The sequence below is a fragment of the Oryzias latipes genome, chromosome 18 (genome assembly GCF_053564925.1).
Source record: "Oryzias latipes strain Hd-rR chromosome 18, Olatipes_Hd-rR_3.1".
In the NCBI taxonomy this organism is placed as follows: domain Eukaryota; kingdom Metazoa; phylum Chordata; class Actinopteri; order Beloniformes; family Adrianichthyidae; genus Oryzias; species Oryzias latipes.
Window position 1 is genome coordinate 24,026,850 of NC_136254.1, and position 22,152 is coordinate 24,049,001.

The window sequence follows — 22,152 nt, forward strand, 5'->3', positions numbered from 1 at the left end:
AGAACACTTGAGTATAAGTAGACCATGTACGTGATGAAAAGGAAATACTGTATACTAATACTAACTTCTTCAGACTAAACTGAAACTTTTTGAATTTACCATTCATTCATGAATGAAAAAATGAATGAATTTACCGTATTGTATAGAAAATGTAAATTTCTAGTCTACTACCTCACTTTTAGCATAGACTACTTGTGGGAAACTTAAATAGATTACTTTCTCTGGAGTGATTTCAGACTTAGATTGACTAACTCATTTCAACCGTTTTTGTGAAACGGCTTCTACGACCCATTAAGGATGAATAATAGAATCTTTTAATGGTTGAAGTTCAGAGGTTTGCAAATGTCTTTAGTCCTGTTCTAACTAGTCAGCTGATGAAACGAGGCTTTAAATGCTGTGAATGCGGACACCTTTGGAGGTGAGGGGAGGAATAAACAGAGCTCTCTCTCTCTATGTAGGAACGCGCCTGTCAGTCACTGCAGGCATCCATTAAAGAGGAGAAGCGACCGTGACGCTTTAGCTCGCCTGTGTCTTTAAGAAAGTAAGGTGGGAGAGCCCCCGTGTCCCGACGCGCTGCTCGGTATGCAAACATAAATTTAGCAGCAACGTGTTTGCAGCGGGAACTAAATATCTGGAAGCGGCCGTGAGGTGTCATGTGCGCTTTCGGCCGACTCTGAGCCGTTTTCCTCCGCGTGGACGCTGGGGGAAGCAGCCGCGCGGGACCCTCCTTCTCCTACTTTCTGCTCGGAGCGCGCGCGCGCGCCTCTGTCAGCGCTTTGAAATTACGTTGAACTTGCCCGAGATGACTGAAAGCTGCAGCTGGACGTGCGTGCTGCTTCTCCTCGCTGTGTACTTGAAGGTGAGCCTTTTTCCCCCTCTCTCTCTCTATCCCTCCTTTTCTGAACAAATAGAGGAACCACCTGTTGTTTCCCCAACATTTCCCCGGGACAAAACAGCAGAGTGCTGCGTTTTACTGGTGCGCCTGGTTATCCTGCGCGATGCTGAAGTGAAGGTCCATGTTTGTTAAAATAAAAATAAACAAATAAAAGAGGAGAACCATACTTTGTAGTGGAGCACAAGCTGTTTATTGATTTTTAGGGCTTAAACAGAGGGTTCGGGGTGTCAATGATTGACAGGTGCTTCTTCTTCTTTCAAGGTTGTTTGGACTTTTAAAACACCAAAAAATCCATAGGATACTGTAATTAGAAAGAGGAAACTTGTGTTTTTAACAAGTTCTTGTAGCATTTTCTCATGATGGAGAGTATATATATATGTGTGTGTGTGTGTGTGTGTGTGTGTGTGTTTGTATATACATGCGCCAAAGAAAAATGCAAGCTTAGAGAGTGTAAACAAAGAGATGATGGGAAATGAGGGCAGGCTCACTCCGTGCCAACAGCCTCGCCCATAACTTAGAGGCGTATTTCTTATCAACTTCTGCTGCTCTGCAGAAACCATGTCCTACAAAACAACATGTTTTTTATTTATTTATTTTCCCTGGGAACCCTTTTACAATACATCAAAAGATGACTGGAGTGGGACTTTTCAACCCCTTTACCAGAAGAAAGAGCAAAGAACAAAAGAGAAAATGTTCAAAATCAGGTGTTCAGCAGATACAAGCCCTTCCCCATTCATGAAGCATGAGTCAGCACAGGACATGTATCTGTTTGTGAGCAGAATCGCCAAGTCACAGAAGGTCCCTACTTTAAAAAAAAAAAATCTTGGTTCTTGCATTACTTGGCAAATAAATAAAACTATATTGGAGTTTGGTTATGCGGGTGTGATTTGATTGTGTGGGGGGGCCAAATAGCCTGTGGCTCCAACCCTAAATAGAACAGGCCTCACTTTGAGGGTGACATAATTGCATAGCTCCAACAATTCTTGGAGGCTCTTGTTGCTCACACTCCAATCCCCTGATTTGCCTCCTAGAAGCTTCAAGAAATGTTTTTTCCTTTTCGCTTAATGGAGATTTGTTGTTGGCAGAGTGTGTAGGAGGCTGTGCCCTCCAAATACTCCTAGGCATTTCTGTGAGAAGCAAGAATATCCAGTAATTTGGCACCTGTCCTTGCTGTGGAGCAAAGGAGATCTATCTTGTGTTTGAAATGGCTTACATGTCTTATTTTGGACTTTAAGTGACAAATCTCAGGATTTGTGTATGATGCTTGTAAAGTCCCACTTCGATCATCTTTTAAAGCGTTCCCAGTGGGTTTTTTAATTATGATTAAACCATTGTTCGGTCTAATTTTTAAAAATGTGTGTCGTTTTCTAGGACATAGTTTCTGCAGAGCAGCAGTAGTTCCTTACAAATTCACCTCTGAGTTGTGGGCAGGGAGTGGAGCAACCCCGCACCCCTTCCCGTCACCTAAAACTGAGAGCTTCCTGCTTACACACTCACCCGCTGGCTTGGAGGCCCTCACATCCCCAACTAAACATTACCGGTGCAACAAAAATGGCGCACATTATCGAAGCCATCCAGCCGTCCAGTTTTAAGGCAGATGCCAACTACACTCCTAATACAACAGCATTTTTTTCTTGATTCACAATGATTTGAATAAAGAAATACACAGAAATGCAATTTTAATCTTAGTTTTCTTTATATATGTCCTCCATCATCAGGTTAATGCCACAAGAACATGTTCAAAACACATGTTAAAAATACTTTTATCATTGGAATGCGTCTATAACTAATCTGGCCCTTCAGGTTTGTGACTAATTCATCTTTCAGTCTTTGGCCAAGTCTGCTAGCCAAGCTGGAGTTGCTACTATTCAGTAGGTTTTCTTTCTTTAGTGTTTCTATTTCAGCCCCAGTTCCTTGATTAAAAAAAAAGACATATTGCATCAGTTTCTTTTGATTAACCAAACATAAAATAAATCGTAGAACCTCTTAGAGGAGTCGGGGACTCGCATGGTGAATAGCTTTCCACATGTGATGGATGTAAATCAGACTTTATCACAGCAGAGGGCTGCCACGCGCACTTCAGCACATGCCTCCTCTTTAATAACTCAGCTGGAATACAGAAGGAAATTAGCCGCAAAAGCAACAGATTTTAATGTTTATTCAAGGAAATGGTCCCTCTCAGCGTCTTAACGCAATGAACACATGTATTGAAGTCTGCAGGATTGGGAAGCTTTGGAGTCTAATGGTGGGATTAAGTGGGGTCACGCTGTGCAAGTGGTCCCGAGCGAGCGTCCGTCAACAACAACAGCATTTCTTGTTCTCCGAAACGCACTCTTTGGCCCGATCTCTTGATCATAAAGACCACAAACTACCCAATTAGTTTACTCAAGTGGCTTTGTTGTGGAGTGGAATGGGCAGTGAATTCAATTTTTTTTGAGGGGTTGGTCTCACTTGAGAATCAGGGGGAAAAAAAAAACTTAATGAACATCTGGCCAGTGATGGATGGAGAAAGTTTTTGGAGTGCGTTAACAAGGGTGAGTGTTTTCAGTTAGTCAGTAAAGCCTTCATACTCATCTCATTGTTCCCATCTGGGCTTAATCCGTGGAGAGGGTTCGAGGCTTTCCTTATTACCGTACATGAAGGCCAAGGACAAAAGTCACGGGGACTTGAAATGCAGAGCTACATTCAAAATGTTTCACTTTTGATGCTGGACTTCCTGGCTCAGTTTCACTGCTTCCTGGTATGTTTCTACAGTGTACTGCTAAGCCAATAACAGATCGTTTCCCAGAGTCCTCAGTGGGCTAATGACGGAAAAGTCCTGTAGAAGAGAACAAGAGATGGCAGCATCTGGTCAATGTTGACTTCTAAGGAAATGTTCAGTGTCGGCTTCATTTGCTAGAGACCATTGGCTTGACTTTTCTTTGATGTCATTTTAAATAGCAAGATCCTGCTTATTTGAACAAAAAATGTTAAATAAATTCAGAAAAAGATTTTTTTTATTGTAGATGGAAAAAAGTGTATTTATAACCAATAGGAAAAGAACAGATGGGGAGAGACGGCTTTATCTTAATTCCCCTATTCCCCAATTCAAAACTTTTGTTTTAAATTGTTTATAAAACTAATCAGGATAATTGTTTGTAGCATTTTTATTGATGCTGTGTTTTATTTTGAGTTTTAACCATAAGAAAATATAGTTTTGGTGGTCTAAAAAAGAATTTGTGGAAAAGAAGAGAACTTAGCTTTTAAAACATTATATATCCCTGAACCATTCTGTGGTGTTCCTCAGGGTTCAATGTTCAGAGCACTAATGCTTTCATTACACATCTTTTCCTATGTTGGTTACAAACTATTATAATTAGAAAATTTTATTCAGATTTTTTACTATCCCAATTAATTAAATATTAAAGATTTATACTTGTTTTAAAGACACAAAGAGTTTGATCCTTTAATTTCATCTCCAGAGTTTAAGTTTAAATGATAAAATATTATTTAAAAAAGATATTTTATATTATTTAAAAAATATAAATTTCTTATAATATTTAACTTCCAGTTGGACAGTTTGAATAAAGGAAACAAAACACATGAGTTGTCTAGTGCCACCAACCCTAATCTTTGAAGATCCCGAATTACTAAGATGTAAAAATGTTGAAATGTTAAAAGTTTTACTGTAAAGGCATGTTTAGAGTATAACCTGTTTTGTTACTTTATAGTTAACATTTTGCAGATTTTTTTAAATACTGTTTTGCATTCTTTTATGCTTTTTTTTTAAGTTTTTTTTTTTACAATGCATTGTGTTCTGTGGTCTGATTGGCAGCCATTGCCAATCAATTTCCTTTGTTCCATGTTTCAAGTACAGAATAAATTTAGTTTGCAAAATTTAAATACATCTTCGATGGCTAGTTGCTCCTTGTTTTTATTTTATAAAACTGGACTCGCCAAATTTATCTACAAAGGTTTGAACATTGAGAGTTTAAATAAGAGAGAAAAGTGTGAAAATGTTCACGTCTGTCTGAGAAAAGTGTATAAATTGTGTAAAATTCTGTCATCTTAAAACATCCATAGAAATTGTAAAAAGTAAAGTTGACTTTGCAGATTTTGCCTATTGCAGGTTATTTTTTAGAACTCACGCAATAAATGAAGGAAGACTAAATAATGTAAATTTCATTAGATTTGGTTGGTATTTTTTGGACCAATTAAAAAAAAAAAAAACAGTGGAAAGTAGTGCTGATTGTGTGTAAAGCAGAGGTTTTAAAGGGGGGGACCTGGAGGGCAGGCGGGCACCACACCCTGTCACCTTTTGGACACACCCCTGAGAATGCCAACGGTTTAAAATGATCTTACGAAAACAATGTAATCCTTCTTTTTAGTAAGTGACAGATTAATCCCAAAACATTACAGAATTTCTTTCACATTTAGAGTGGATAAATAATGAGTTCTTTGTGAAAACTGAACAGATGTCGAAAGCAGTATCAGACATTCACTGATTCACCTCCAAAATCTTGCAGAACTTGAAATTGTTTATGCTTCTATGACTCAATGCTCTATTCGGATAACAGTGTGTCTGAGTCTGTGGTTTTGCTTGTGCCAATAAATAGGAGAACTTGCTGGAGTTACGGGGTGTTGATTTTCCAAGAAGTCAATCAGAAAAGCTACCTAAAAAGCAGCAAGAGGTTTTGTAGTTTTGCCTGGTTGTGGCTTATTTTGCAGAAGTGCTGCCAGTAGATGGCGCCATTACAGTAAAAGGACCTTGTTCTTAGTAGGGATCCCACCCCTGCCCCATCAGTAATTTTGCAGGTAACTTTTTTTTTTCTATTCCTGCTCTGTTCCTTCCAGAACCCGCTGTGAATGTATTTGTTCCTTCATCACAAGGTTTATTTGTAATTACTGAGTTTGAAATCGGAGCCTCTGGTATTTTGGCCCCCCGGATGAAACATTTTGGGCTCCATCTGCAGTGAGTCCTAGTCCCCTCCATCAGCATGATTGAGTGTTGTTGTTTTATCCTGTTGTGCGTTCCCGAATGCCAGCGTGAGCTTCAATCTGCAGGAACTCGCACTTCATCTGGCATGCACATTTTTCAGCTACTTTTACAAAGCTGCGGAACGCGTGCAGATTAGCAGCTCTGCCTTGGCTTGAGCACATGCATCTGTCTGTCCTGTTCGTGCCCTGGCCTTGACCCATCCCAGTATGAGATTGCAGCAAGGGCGCTAACCAGAGGGGAGACTCAGCACTCTGGCCCTTCTTATGATGCTTAATTAGAGGGGAGTTGCAGGTAGGAGGTTTTTATGTTTGCCTGTTGGTTGAGAAGAACGTTCAACGGAGATATAGAAGTCAGACTGACACCACAAAGGGAGGGGAAAGAGGATGAACAGAAGAGAAATAGACAGCCAAGGAAAGAAAGAGGAGCAATGAGGGAAAAACCTGCATTAATTTGTAGAAAATCAAGGTCATTTACCGCTTTGTAAACCTGTACAAATTTTTTCTATGGGCATGCTGCGAGCGACAGGTCACAACGAAAACTTAAATCATACGTTCAGGCACTTAGGATGGATTTTTCTTTTTTTTGTTTTCAATACCCCCAAATCGTGTGCACTGTGTGCAAGGGGCCTGTTATTGCTGATCAAATGATAAGTTTAAGTTCCTGGCGCGAGGCCTGACTGTTGAGCTACGTTCCCTCCACCCTCGGCAACTCGTGTTCCAACTTCTGTGGTCAAAACTCTTGAGTTCACGTGCCTCCATGCAACTGTCTACAACTGTTTTTTGGTTGTACATACAAAAAGCTCGGTCACTGAACGCGCGTTTAACCCTTGTGCTATCCTAGGCACTTTAACATTAGGAGTTGGGTCATCTAGACCCACTAGACAGTGTGCTGAACCTTTTTTCTTCAATGATTTGTGATCTTCACTGGTGTCCATGGATTACATGAAATCTTTCCACCTTTATCCACCTTTGTCATGGTAGGAATAACACGTTAATGCAAGGGTGGGGTCATCTAAGATAGCACAAGGGTTAAAAGTTAAATCAGGTTGATCTTTGACTGATCAGGGACTCATTCATTCATTTTCTGTACTGTTTTTCCCTTTCGGGGTCATGGGGCTGCCGGAGCCTATCCCGGCCACTTATGGGCAAAGGCAGGGGATGCCCTGGACAGGTCGCCAGTCTGTCGCAGGGTAGAATGTCCACAAACACACACCCATTCACTCTCACAGTCATACCTATGGTCAATTTAGAGTTGCCAATCAACCTATGAAGCATGTTTTTGGATGGTGGGAGGAAGCCGGAGATCCCGGAGAGAACCCACGCATGCACGGGGAGAACATGCAAACTCCACACAGATCAGGGACTAATCAGGGACTCTGATTTGTTATTGACGAATGGATGGTTTTCCTTTTAATTCATGGAAGTGCCAACTGTTTGAAAAGTGATCTTGAAGGAGCCAATAATAATTGCAGTTTGTGCCCAGCCGGAATTCTATGACATCAAGTCTTTCTTATATTGGAATGAAAGAAAAAGCCTGAAGCAAGATTTACAAAATCGCAACAAATCTCTTTCAACTGTAGATGGCAGACATGCGCTAGAAAATAGTGTAAAAGGAAAAATAAGACGCCTCTCCCTACTCGTCCAGTGTAATCGCCATATGCATTCAATAAATGATGTTTAGTACGTACTTGTATGTCACATGCCCGGTTTAAATGTAGCATCAGAAATTAGACAATCAAAGCGCAAAGAGGGCATCATTATCACTGTTGAAGCTAATTCGGGTACTTGTGGGCACGACTCTTCAACAAGTACTTACCTGCACACCCCAAGCGTGCAGCATTTGTGCTCGATTAGCCAAGAGCCAGCATGCACACCTTACTAATGATAATAGTGCGGCAGAAGGGCTCTGTACGAAAGCATCAACCGTACGTCATAGGTACATGCAACTTACATTATCCCCACAAATACTTTAAGATACACTTGCCACTCACATGACAATGGGACGTTCCATTTTTATGACGTCCCTTGAGGTGGCTGCACAAGCCTCTCTAAAACACCTCCATGGGCCTGGGCAACCCACAAACCTGCAGCACCTGAACAGGTCAACCCCACATCCAGGTGCATATGACTAAGGCTTCAGATCTTTAAAAAAAAAATCAGCGTAGTTACACAACAAGACAAGGACATAGTCCCTCCTAAAAGAGGAGGATGACTACTGCATTACAAGATTCAAAGGAGAGGTTTATTAATGGAGTGATAATGATGCAGATTATGGTAGAAATTAGGGAAGGAATGAATACAGAAAGCATAAAAGGATAAAGATAGCATTATTAAAGAAGTGAGAGATGAAAAGTTCAATGAAGCGGGCTGGGAGAATGCCGACCAACCAGGGTCATTAATAAAAAGCATGAAAGGAAAACATAAATATCAAAGTGTATCTTTTTGGACAAAATGGAAACCAATAACTCCAGATCCACTCACTGGTTGACAGGCATGACAAACAAATAAAAGGCAAGTTATCTCACTTGCTGACCTCACTCTCTGGGGAAGATAGAGGTTGTGTACGAGTGTGAGAACAGTTAGGGGTTGAGAGGAGAAGAATGGCTGGATAGCTAAACCGGTGGAAAGACGAGTGACTGAGGGCCGCTTGCTGACAGGGTCTCCATGGCGAATGTTTGTAAAGCTAATGATGCTTCCCGGGGCTTTTACATCTGTTCCCCCCAGTGACCACATGTGCTCCGGGTAAAAACAGGGCGGCCATGTCGAAACAGCAGATAGAAATTTGGGAGGGGGGCTTACAGGATTTCTGTGCTTCTTCAGAAATATGGTAATCTTTCAGAAAATGTAAAGATCTTTTTTCCATGAAAATCTCTATTGCTCAAAAATAAACCCAGAGTAATACAGATTGGCAGCCATCCAGCTGTATCCAATGGTAATTCATTTTTTATTTTATTACTGATGTTTTTAATGTAGCTTTAAATAGCTATGCATTAGAAGCTTGCATGGAACAATGGATGGAGTCATCTGTGACTATTTCTTCTTGCTTAGTTCTTTTATTTTAGCGATGATTCTTACGTTTTTTCCCTCTTGCGATCAATATGAGGTATTGTGAGTAGACTTTAGGGGCCATTTTTTTTCTTCTTCTTTTTATTAATGATGGGGATTTAAAATAGAAGTGAAGAACAATTTTGACACCCTCTGGCGTGACACTATGAAACAAAACACAATGACCTGCAAAATTGCACAAAACAAATCTGCGAGACCACAGAAGACGGAAGGCAGTATAGCGGGGAACAACTATTTAGCTCTGTTGTCAAAATCACTACACACTGGATCCGTCTTGTTTTTACATTTTAGTTTTTATAATATACTTTGATTGTTTTTTCATTTATATTTCTGTATTTAAGTTTATTTATTAAAGTATTTACATTCTCTTAAGTTTAACCCTATTTTTTGGCATTTGAGTCTACCATCAACCATATTTTATGACAAAAAAGAAATGACACTGTTGTTTCCTTTGTTTGATAGTCACAGCCACTACTGAGCTACATGCTAACTGTTTAGGCTGTTAAATACAAATCTTAAATAGGGGTCCAATTTTTGCACACATTTGCAAAAATCTTCTTGCCTATGTGGGGTCACTGTACAGTCAACAGGCCTGAAGTTAATGTTTCTCAAAAATGGCGATAAACAAAAAAATCCTTGTAGTCGACTACATTAGAATTAGCATTACCCACTCCAAAAAAACAGGGGTATTACAAGGTGTTGACACCATTACTGTTCAACAAAAATAAAGCAAAGATGTTATAGATAAAAGTCAAAATCTTTTGTGAAGGCTTTTATTAGATTAGACGCAGAAGAAGTCAAACTTTAACAGTAAAGTCCCTTAAAGAAGTCTTCTACTCCTTTACTTGGAGGTATTTTCACAAGTGTGAACATCTCCTGATCTATTTTTAGTTTTTTGTTGGCTATTATAATTCCCTTTAATTTTTTTAAATGTGCGAAAATAAAACATAGAATAATAAGCATGCTATATACACTCATAGCTGCTTTAGCTGTGGATAACTGTATTCTGACCTTTTAACATTTTTATAGGACTGCTTGCACATTCATCAACATTGGCCAGAAACCCAAAATGTTTCACTCTTTGTGGGAAGATGTGACCTCAGAGAGATACCTCTGTGCTACCATAAATCAACGACAAACTGATTAACTGCCCCAGGCCCAGGATGAAACAACCACTGGTTAGCATTGCTGGAACCTTTGATGAATGAACCAGAAAGACTGAATTGGTTCATTATTTATCTGTAGAGGTCTTTTGTTTTATTTTTTTTATAAATGTAGTGTTTTAGATTGGTTAAGTCCATGGGGTCTGCAACCTTTGCCGCTAAAAGTTGGCCTATTTTCTTTTTTTTTTTTTTTGTACCAAATCCAGTGCAGATGCAAAGTCCCAATTTACCATTTATAAAAATAAACTTTATTTAGGTTTTTGTGACCATTAGTCCATTCATTTATAAAATGTAGCTTTAAATATTTACTGTAAGTGAATGATGAAAGAGTACAGATCTTTTATAACAATTTTGACTTTTTTTTTTTTTTTACTTTTGACAGCAGCAGTTCCTTTCAAAATAAAATACACTCTGTATTAAATAGGATCATTATGCTTGAATTAAAAATGCAAAGAAAGCCAAGTCAAACATCATTACGACTTTGGCGAGCCATCTTTTTTTTTTTCTCTTTTTCCTATCAAATATGAACATGAAAACCATTTTTTGTAAAAAATAAAAAATAAAAATCTGTATGTTCTTGTATCTTATTCTACTGATGATCCACTATGACATTAGAATATCCCTGTTACCATCATTTTGTTATCTGACATGTTAAAAAATTTAAACAGAAATATAAAAAAATTCAGAAAAACAAATGAATCAAAAGTAAACATTTTTATCCCTTTTCTATAAAAGCCACAATGGAAGGATAAAAAGAGTCATGTGGCTCCAGAAGCTCAGGTTGCAAACCCCTGGTTAGGGGATATCCGACTATTCATCAATCAGTTATAAAAATGCATAAATCCTCTGATGACAAGGTTCAGAACTATTATAATATAGCTGTGGCCTGTTGTCAATGGTGCACAATTGTTAGGCCAAATCCATTTGAATGTTTAGATTAGGATTAAATTACAAGTATGTTATAAACCTAAAATTTTATGTCAAACGTGTGAACAAAAGTGTCTTTTTTTTAAGTTATTAATGTCAACTATAGTCCTCCTGTACATTTCATGGGTGTGTGTAGTCTTGTGACTTTTCTGCGTGTGTGGCATGAACATGGGACCCAAAGGTCCATTTAAATTCCCAGGCAGGGATTACATACAATTTAACACATACACAGACTCGCACAGAATTGGCCAGTGAAGCAGCACAGATGTAATGGCCGAAGAAAGATTTAGTGGCCAGATCTTCCCTTCTGAGGAGAACCCCTGCCTAGAAAATCTGTGTGGTCTTTCGTCACCTCTGTTGATTTTATTTGGTTCTGAAGTGTGAGATGCTGAAATGGTAAGTCATGAGAGTGGATAAGTTGAAAGTCATAGAAGTTTAGACATGTTAAGCAGAAATATTTGAGTTGGTAGCGCAAAAATAAATGATGAAGGAATGAATAAAAGGGCTAAATAAAAAAAATTGAATGCTAAGTTCACACTGGGCATGTGTTGTGCATTAAAGAACGTGCTAAACACGCATTCTTGAATGCGCTTTGAGTATATGGTATTCACTTGACTGTCACTACTTGAAACTAGTGCATGGATCTGCAGTTGGAAGAGGGTCGGTGGGAAATGTCAAAGCGGTGAAAATCTCATGAATCTTGCTCCAGGCTCTTTCTTTCACAGTTTATTACGAAATATGAAAGACTTTCCCAATTCCCAAACCTCAATTATTAATTTCTCCTCCGTGATCAATTTTCAGGCATTAACTACATCCGTGAATCAAAAGAGACGCCATCTATACGTCACTACAAAATTGAGTCCGTAATTAGTCAAAGTTCAGCTCGTTTAATTTTCAACGCATGTTCGATTGCCACTCGTTTTATATGTAGCGACGCGTGAACGGAAGAGTCGTGAACGTGTTTGACCGGTGTAGCAAGGGTACAAATTTGTTGGATTTAGTGATGACTACTGGTAAAACTTCAGATTACAACTAAAAAAAATAATAGAAATAAGATTTTCAAATGTCTTAATTGGTATGATTAGCGGGACCTATAGAAGCCGCATTCATCTCTGTTAGCTCCACAGGCTGGAATTCCAGTTTTCTTAAGCGAAACCAAGATTGATGGCAAACTCCAGATAACCTTTACAAAGTCTTGTTGCCTTTAGAAAACCTGTGCAGTCTTGCTGTTTGTGTGTTTTTCCAGGATTGATGTTTGACCCCTAAAAGTAATTTCTGTTATGACAAAAATGCACCCTTGGGTCACCGTTGTTCTGGCTTATCGCTCGTGCGGGTGTTGAATTTGAAATGTCACTGTGGAATTTGTTCCCGGAGTTCCTGCATAACAGTGACATCATCTGCAGCAGGTGGTCTTTATATACAAAAAAAGAAGGGAAAAAAATGCATTCCCACGTGTGACAGGCATGTCGGGAAACCTACGTCATTCAAGTCGTTTTATCACTCCAGTTTCCCTTGTAATTCTACCATTTAAAGATGAAGATACCACCTGTGAAAGTGCAGATTTGACTTTTTTTTGCACTCAAAATAAAAATAAAACAAAGTCTTTTATGTTATCAGTGGAGGTAAATCTCTCATCGCATCATGTGTGGTGTCATAGCTGGAATATTTGGCATGGTGATGAGTAGATGGCCTGTTAAGTTAGGAATGACAGATGAGGGATGCCTATCAAAGCCTGTTAGGGCTGATCATTTAAGCTGAAAGCCGTGGGATGACAGATGACCGGACAGACCAACAGCAAAGTAGATAGTTAATGAAAGTCTATTGCAAGGGCCTGCATAAAGAGACTGACTATAAAACACTTTCCAAAGTATTATTACTAGTAGCAGACAGCATTGGTCCCCAATTTTTACAATATTTTCACGGACTGGCCTATACGAGGATGAGTTTGGCATCCTATTTTTTTAGCTTCCAATTTCTCTAAACTTTTGAGGGTAAAGTTTAACTTCATCCTCTGTAAAATATCTGCAGCTGTTCAAAACGTTATTTGTACGCTAGATTTTATCGAAATCATTAAAATGTGACACATTACCCATAACTGTCAAAGTGGAAGCTAAAAAAAAAAATTCCAACTTCAGCCTCATCCAACTTTTAAAGTGTAAAGGATAAATACATAAAAAAGAAAGAAAAAGTTTTATTTTTTTAAATATAATAATACGTGTGAATCCACTGTTCGAGGAACTTTATTAGCAGCATCCTGATCACATTATACAGATGGTTGCTGAATATTATGTATTATTATTATGGTGTGTGGGAAAAACTGTTTCAATAAATTCATCTTTGGAGACTTCTTGTTTGTGTCTGTTAAATGCAGATTTATTTTATTTTGAAGTCCAAGGCTCTTCTGTTTCCCTTCTGACTCCTTTCTGCAAAAAGAAACTTGTTTGTTTACTTTGCTATCTTTGGGGTTTTATCTTGCCGGTCTGTAGTAGTGGCAGATGGATTTTTGACACAAGACTGTGTGATTTGACACGTGTCAGAAATTAGTCCGATGTAATGGGGAGAAGTCACAAGTTTTTCAAAATAAAACTTTCTTTAGCCTTAGACTATTAATAAAATAGCAAAAATGCAGTTCTTGTTGGGGACCACTGGTGTACAGGACTACTCTTCCAAAAGGTTGTCTAAAACGGTTTCCTGCAGACTCTCCTGGTGAAAGGTGTGTGTCAGTGAGAAGCAAATGTGTGATGTAATGTTGATTGGCAGGATGGTGCAGCAGGAATGTGGCTGGCTGCTGATCTGCAGGTACAAACCGTTCCGTCGGCGCCTGAAAACACAGTCATCAGGGGCAAATCACTACATGATTGGAGGGAAGGAGTCTGGGCCTAATATGGCTAAGATACTTTCAGGGGTATGGAGGGGTCACTGTGAGATGATCAGAAATTGAGGAAATGACTGCAATGCAAACATAGGAGGATGACTTACAGGCTAAATTTGGTGAAACCAGAAAATGAAGACCAGTAAGATTAAAGTTTGGGTGAGTTTGGAGTCATTTTTTTATTGTACCATATCAGAAGTTTGTTCAAGTGTTTCCATTGTTCTCCATAAACAGTAGGGGATGTACTATTTAAACAAAAACTGTCCAACATGGAGTTAATTGATTACCAGCAACTTTGGATGGATTGCAAAACTAACCATCAATATAGACATGTGAAATTATTGGGTACCACTTTGTTTGTAGTCATCTGTAATTATTTTTTTAACTAATGGCCAAACATACAAACTATAGAAACACACAACTGAGCAACTCCAAGTTACTTCTTAGCCCCTCCAAGCTTCCTCATAAAAAAACTACAGCTCCTCTCTCTGTATCCTTTCAAGCACCTGAACAGGGGTTGGCCCGTACAGGTGCTGGGCTTTTTAGGTTGTCTGGGGATGTGGAGGATCATAGACAGAAGTGGCTGCATCTTACTGGGAGCGCAGGTGTGTCTTGCAATTTTCTAAAAGGCTCGTGTGGCCACCTTCAGGGACGTCATGAAAATGGAACGTACGATTGTCCTGGTGCGGTAAGTGTATCGTGAAGTATTTGTAATACAAATGCAAGTTGCACGCACCTATTGATGCAGTCGAACAGTGTCCTTTCGTCACAGGCTAGTAATTAGTAAGGTGCGCGTACTGGGCTCCTTAGTGATTGTGTGCAAATGCTGGACGCACAGGGTGTGAATGTGACACACAACTGCCCACACAAACTACACTCTGGTTGTATAAAGTCCTCATGGGACTGTTCACACCAAGTGAACAGCACTAACGGGGTTTGGGGTTGTTGGAAAAAAAGGAAAAATCAGTAGGACATGCCTGCGTCTCACCTCCTTCACTCTTACTTACCCTTGCGTGGTATTTGAGACTGATCTGTCGCCCATAGAAAAGAAATGTTACACTACGGGCTCACCAAGTGATGTGTGACCTTGATAGTTCCTGTGGACCACCTATATACCTATATCCCCTATATAGATTTGCCCATTTTTTGCCCAAAGACAACCTTTATTTACCCGTAAGGAAAGTTGTGACTAAGGCCTTTCTTTACATCTCACAAGCATTGTTAACATTAAGAACTTTCGCTGATAATGGCGTGAAGTTTACTACATTGAAGTTGATGGACTGATGACAAGTTTAATGTATCCCCAAAGCTTCAGATGTTGGTTCAGATTTTATAACTGTTGGTGGTTTTAAAGCTTTGGTTGCCATAAAAATAGGAGTCTCTCACATGGTGTTTTCTTTGTTTTGGTACCTGAAAAGACAGAGAAGATGCAACTTCTGTTTTTAAAAGATCTATGCAAAGAAGGAAGTTTTGTGCCACAAGAAAATTCTAGACTTCTACCAGATCTGCAGTCTGTTTAAGGGAATGCTGGCCGACTCTTTTTATCTTTTCTATCAAATTTTGATATATGTGTTTCTTTTTTTAAAGCACCACATTTTAAAAGTAAGTTCAGACATTTTTCTTATAAGAAAATAATTGTTTTTTTTTTTAAATCATCTGGAAGGACTGCACGCAACAGCAACTGTTTAAAGCTTCCCCTAAATATTATTGGCCACCAGCTTCATGCGTATTGATTTTGGAATTTATAGCTGGTGATGAACACTCACAAAAATGTCACCTTTTCCTTTCCTTTTTAATGCAACTCTGTCGCAGTTAATATTATGGCGTGCGGTTGCTCAGGCATTGATTTAATCTGTGCTAGCAACAAATATTTTTGCAGAAGGATATTTTCCTTAAGCCAGACTGAGCTTGCAGACCACAGATTTATACAGCAGATGTGGAATTAGGCAACACTACCAAAACATTTAGCTTCACGGACCGCGGTAATACCTAAAGACAGCCAACTAAGTTATGCAACATGCTGCGCCGAAGCTGCTCCACTTCAAATAAAATGTAAAAACATTGATGACTGGAGGCGTGCTCGCTGCTGCGCGGCTTCGAGGTTTGCATCAGTGAGGTAGCTGCAGTTACAGTTGCGTGCAGGTGTGCAGGGTTGAGCTCAGGCGATGGATTCGTGTTCAAGAATGTGCCAAAAACTGCATCGGCTGTCGCTTTTAACTTTTTAGTGGTGTAAGCACGTGTGCCGGTAATGAAACCTGAGGGGACTCTTGCTCCAACATGTGGTTATCTTTGTCACGGTGAAAGGGAATCATGTCAACATAGCTTTCTGCTTCTTATGGTGTTCAGTACTTTTTTTTCCTTTTTATATTAGCCATTGAGAAGCGAAAATACTTGGGGGGGGGGGGGGGGGGGGTCAACCTAAACAAGTCCTTCAATTTGGGAAATTTGACATTTTCATTTGAAGTTTCCTTCCTTCGCAACTTTTACTTGCTTTACAGCAGAAACTATTTTATTTTAGTTTTAGCAGTCATTCCTTTGCGGGTTATCTGGTTTTCTTAGAGTCGTAACATGTTTTTTAGTTTTTTGTTTTTCTGTTTACCAGTTTCTCAAATAAATACATCGTCTGGGAGACTTGACTGGGCTATGTGACAAATGGCAAAATATTTATACATATATTAACTTATACATATATTTATATTTAGTTTGACTTGTTTTTAGGTGTTCTGAAGAAAAACGTTTAACAGCAGGTAAAAAGAAAAACTTACATTCTTCAATTTGCCGCAAACTAGGAAAAATACATTTGCAGTTCCTCTCCTGAGGCCGGTGTCAGGAGAAATTTGCCATTAACATGCATGCCTAAAAATATGGGATTTTAGAATTTAAGAAGTTTTTAAAATAAAAGATGGAGTATTAAATCATTATTTTCAATTACTGAACATCTGCAAACACGTTTAAAGCAAGTTAATTTGATAAACTCAAAAAACAGGCTTAGTGTTTAGTTTTTTTCTTCTTTTGAATGCTTTGTTCCATAATACAGGAGTGGTTTTACAGGAATATTGGTAATTTTATAACTTTAAATCTTAAATGGTTTATTGTGTTCCTATATAGGTTACAAAACAATTAGAAAAAACACAACTCTTAAAAGAATTTGAAAAAACTGTGCTCTCTTTTGGCAAAGTCTTGTATTTTGGTGTTTTAGTCGGTGCAAAGTCGCTTTTCTCCACTTCAGAATCAGCGGTAATTACGTTAATTGCGTAAAAGTTATGGTAATCAAAAGAATTTAAACAGTGGAGCTAAAGCTCAGGTGTTAAAAGGATTAGTAGAGAATAAGTTGTACTGGTAAAAGAACTTAACATATTTTTATTAGGCATAAAAACAAGCATTGGCATTGAACCCAACAGTTTTAGGATTGCTATAACTGCAACTAGAGAAGACAACTCAAATTATTACCGCTCCACCACCATGCCTGACAATTAGTAAAGGGTTTAAATGCTCAGTTATTTGTTTATTACCCATTGTGAGTGTTGTTTTAGCTTTCTATCTCAACACAATCATTCAAAAAATGCAGACCAAAGTTTTGTTTGGGTTACATTTGTTTTCCCACTATTTGAGCTTATCAGAATTTAAGACCTGGTACATCAACAACTTCTCATCCTTCCTAACGTCTGTTCTTGTTCATTTTTGTAACACTTCATGTGAAGCTTTCCATCACATCTCTTGCCTTGGTCGAGTTCTGCTCCTGCTTTTGAAGGGGCTCATTCACAGCCTTTCCCATTTCCTGACAGCAACCTTTTTCTGCTCCCAGGCTTCCTGCTCCTCATAGGTCAAACTCTGCGTGTGTAAAAAGAAAAACATAGTGACAGATGAACAATTCATGCACGAATATTTACTGCAGTGTAGTAGTACAGGAGTGGATTAGATGATATCGTCCTCTCGAATCTACTTTTCATCCAGAAAGTTGGAGCAATATCTCTTTTGAACTTTTCCATCTTTAGGGAATGGACTTGTTGTTGGACCACTAATATGTCAGTGTGGGACATTTCCAACAGCGGAGATAACGTTTGAATGACATTTCCCTTCTTTGACAAAAGATGGATTGTTTTTCTTTCTGCTGGACTAATCCAGCCCGCTGCAGAGGCTCAGCCGCTCTGTTTCCAAGTTTAACAGAACAAATGAAGCCTCTAATCACACACACTCATGCACTGGACAGCAAAACTCCCCTGTAGGTAGGAGGACTCGAGTGCTCATCAGTGATTGCCTTGTTTTCAGCTACACGGTTGGCTCCAGCAGGGCCACTGGACACCAGCAGCCAGCGTGGCTCAAGGACCCTCAGTGAACTTGCATGCCCCCATTATCTGGATGACGCAAGTGCAACAGGGCAGAGCCACCACTCTGTCTCATTATTGTCAAGCTCACCCAGCAGTTTTTTAGGATGTTTCTGCATAAGTCTGGTTTGATGGTGACTATAATGTGTCACTCTTTGCCGGTTGCTATTTAATGGGTTTTAATGTTGTTTCCCTGTTTCAGTCTACCTTTCCTGACCTTCTAAACAGGAAGTAGAAAAGATGGTTCATCCTAAGATAATACACTTTTCAGGTTTTAAATATTTAAAGGCCTCAGGAAACAATGGTTTGAGAAAATATAAAAAATAAAATCTGTACAACAAGTTGCACAATTTAGTGGCTCCCCCTTTTCTGAAAATGCCAAACAGCGTCTATTATGAAAACTAAGAGCCTCTTATGCTGGATTTTGTTACAGTTGGAGTTATGTTATAAACAGGTCGTACACAGTTTTACCTTTATAAAGGATTAAAAACAGTTTCAGACTGCAAACACGATCAGAAACAAAGTGTGTTTTCCGTCATCGTCCACATTCCCTTCCAGCCTAATGCATGTCCTCACTTCTCTGTCCTCTCTGCGACCCATAATTCCCTTCTTCCTGCCCTCCTAGAGATTAACGAAGTGCGCACTACCTGTCCACCTGCTCAGGGAATCCCATTTATGGGCATCAGAGGAATTTCAAGGGTCCAGTTGGTTTCTAATCCTTGGAAACAGAAACTGTGTGCCGGGCCAAGGTCAGGATGTTCACTTTCCAAGGAGATCCACTTTTTTATTCGTCTATCTTTTGCACCGGGAGGGCACATACATCAGAATTGGCGTCTATTGTTCCAAATGGGACCTATTCAGGTCTGAGCATCACCAAGACTAGCTTTAAAACTTTATGACAAACAAAGAGAAATACCCAAAAAGAGAGTTCTGTGTACTGATTTGTGCCAGTCGAAGTTTTGTAGGGTCATGTCTCCTTGTTCACAGGAGTGTTTGGTACCTTTTAAGTGAGCTCAGAGGTTTCATTAAAGCCTCTTGACTTCAGATAAAACTCCAGAACCTCTTTGTGTCGGCCAGGATATCTGCTGCCAAATATGAAACCCAGTGAATCTCTTTTACATGTCATGTATTGAAGGTTTTGGTTGCAGAGACAATCAGATTGAAACTTAAGATGCTAAAGCCAGTCAGTTCTGTCGGGGGTTACTTAGAGCTGGGCGTCTTTTTGGAGCCACTATCAATACATCAAAAAAAGAGATACCCTTTCGTGTCCAGGATGAAATTTTAAAGTCTCTGATGTCTTTATCCTTGAGGTCTTCCATAAAAAAGTTACTCAGGTATTCAGGCGCCTTAAGTATGCTTGATAATTAAGTAAGTATTAGTTCCCGTATGAGTTTTTAGATCAGGGTAATGCTATTCCATTCATTCAAAGGGCGCTCCTGTCCAAAAGGCCAATGGACTCTCTAATTATTCACCTCTTTTGGGTTGGGGGGGTTGGTAACTTCAACCTACCAGATATGAACCCGTGCTGTGTCCTGTCTCCCAGCCCTTAGTGAGTATGCGCTCTTTGTGTATCTCCCTGCACGACTGTATCTACAACAGCTCATGTCATATTCCTCTTCCTCCTGACAGGCAGCCATTATTCATTCATTGAGCCTCCGTGGATCTGACCTCCTGTAACCACCTGGGCCTACTCAAGTTTTATGGAACCAGAGCTTTGTTCATCATTCTCAAAGACAAATATTTCTTGCACTAACTAAAGTGTGCTAGCTTTAAGAGACAGAGCCGCATCCCAGAGGACGAAACGAACCTTCCTTTTTCAGCTATCCCGTCAAATTGATCCTATTTAGGCTGGAACAGGAGACTCTCTTTGGGAAGGCAGCTGTTCAATAAAATGCAAATGCAGTTTTAAGATTTTATGGACTGTCAGTATTTTTTTTTGTTGGTCATCGCTTTTGACAGGTTGCTTTTCAACCAAATTAATTCAAATACAGCCCAATCAGTGTGGCTTAGACAGCTTAGTATCATGTTATAATATGATCAAACCAAAAATCCTTTTTATGCATTCTTGTGATAGCGGAACCGGGCAGCAGCCAGGTCAGACTGCCCCAGAGTTTCAACAGGGGAGTTAAATGTGTCGGGCGTATCTGAAGGGCAGTTTTGTTTCTAGACTCAGAGTTTGGCTCGTGCTTCTCTGAACAGGAAGTGGCAGGAAGCGGCGTTCGTAAGCGGGCTTGTACCATGGTCGTGCCCAGCCCTGCTCCCTGCTGAGAGAACTCTCTTTCAGCTGTGCAAACACTGCTGAGTACATGCTCACCTTCAGGCTGAGCCAAGTCCAATGGTTTTCTTTGACTTGAACTTCTTTTTTCTTGCTTCAGCAGAGGACAGTAGTTCTTGGGTGCTGCACAAAGCTGACTAATGTGTCAACCATGAGCCTCCCTAAGTACATTTCCTGATCTTAGAAACGTACTCATTTAATGTCAGCAGTTTCCTATGTGGAAACTTTTCTTCGGATGAAATCAAATACCCCCAGGTTTTTGCTTACAAATATTGCACAAATGTAAAGAAAACGTATACCGAAATTAGTTTAGTTTGTTTAGAAAATCAATTTAATTATCACATTAGGCTGAGTGGGCAAATTTGTTTGACCTGTCGTCACCGCCCCACTTGGGAGCCATTTGGTGGTGACCTCCCCACCCAAATCTATAACAAATGCTGTTTTGGTTGTGACGCCGTTGTGTCATCTGCTGACACAACGTTTTGCAAATTGTGTTTACGTGGTCCCTCATAAGTCTAACTAATAAGTTGTACATCTATCATATTGTCCACACTATAGGGCGCACCGGATCACAAGGCGCATTGAGACAAAAGAGCCAGAGAAAAGTCAGTCATTCAGACTCTACTGCATTCACAGTAACTCTAGAACTTGATTGTGGCATGTTACATGTTAGCCAAGTTAGACCCGTTAGCCGAGTGAGCATATTCACAATACCTGTAACCTCAACATTATAGTGCGGCAAATAGAGTCTTAGTCACTTTCAATAAAATTTAAGTCAAACTGGCAATGATTTTCAGTGACATTGAGCATGTGCTCTTGTGGGCTTATGATCCTGCAAGTGTGGGAGGAGCCTGCTGCAGAACCCATTGCTGCTTCTCCAAAATACATTTACTAAAACCCTTTAAAATGTCAGAATAGCTCCAGATTTTTGTTTCACTTTTTTTTTTACAAAGAGTTGTTAGTTTAAAAAATTATAGCAACAAAGTCAGCAAATTGGCAGCTTTGAATCTTAGTTTTGTATCATATAAATATCTTTTTGTTTTTGCACAGTCAACTATTTTCGTGGCTAATGCAGTTTTTTTTTATTTAGTTTTTGCCTCCACCCACAAAATTGACTTTCCGAACACTTCTAAGAGTTAGCTGGTCCAAGCAACCCCCAAACCTCTGTTTTCCAAATTTGACCCAAACCAGGAAGTACCAAATGTTTCAGTTCTTCCAATGACCACTTGAAGGAGGTTGCAAAAGCGAACAATTCTCCATAGTGCAACTTCACACCTACTACAAACGTACATGTACATTATGATTTCTGTAGGTTTTGTGATTATTTCAATATTTATCATTTTTGATTACAGTGTTCCCTTTGTGTATCGTTGTTCACCTTTTGTAGTATTGCTTTTTTGTGGATTTTTTCATGCTTTTTCTTTTCAACAGGACACATTGTGTTCTGCTATTCTGCACGCTGATTGGCTGTTGATTTTGTCAATAAATCCCCTGGTGCCGTATCTTCAGTACAGAATGTGTTGGGCTTTCTAAAACTACATAAACCTTTGATTGTGAACAGATCCTATTTTCATTCAGTTATACCAAACTTATTATTCTACTAAGGTAAACTTAAGATAAGTGTGAAAATATCAGTGCCTGTCTGATAAAAG

General features: G+C 39.3%; 1 protein-coding gene across 2 annotated transcripts in view; it reads left to right on the forward strand.

The window, feature by feature from the left end:
- The first annotated feature begins 474 nt into the window (after positions 1–474).
- Positions 475–22,152, forward strand: part of adamtsl3 (ADAMTS-like 3) — a 126,747-nt gene continuing 105,069 nt past the window's right edge. For both annotated transcript variants that reach the window (XM_023965892.2, XM_023965893.2), the window contains exon 1: positions 475–859. In XM_023965892.2, the coding sequence (XP_023821660.1) occupies positions 803–859 (57 nt within the window). In that variant the 5' untranslated portion in view covers positions 475–802. The remainder of the gene's footprint in view (positions 860–22,152) is intronic.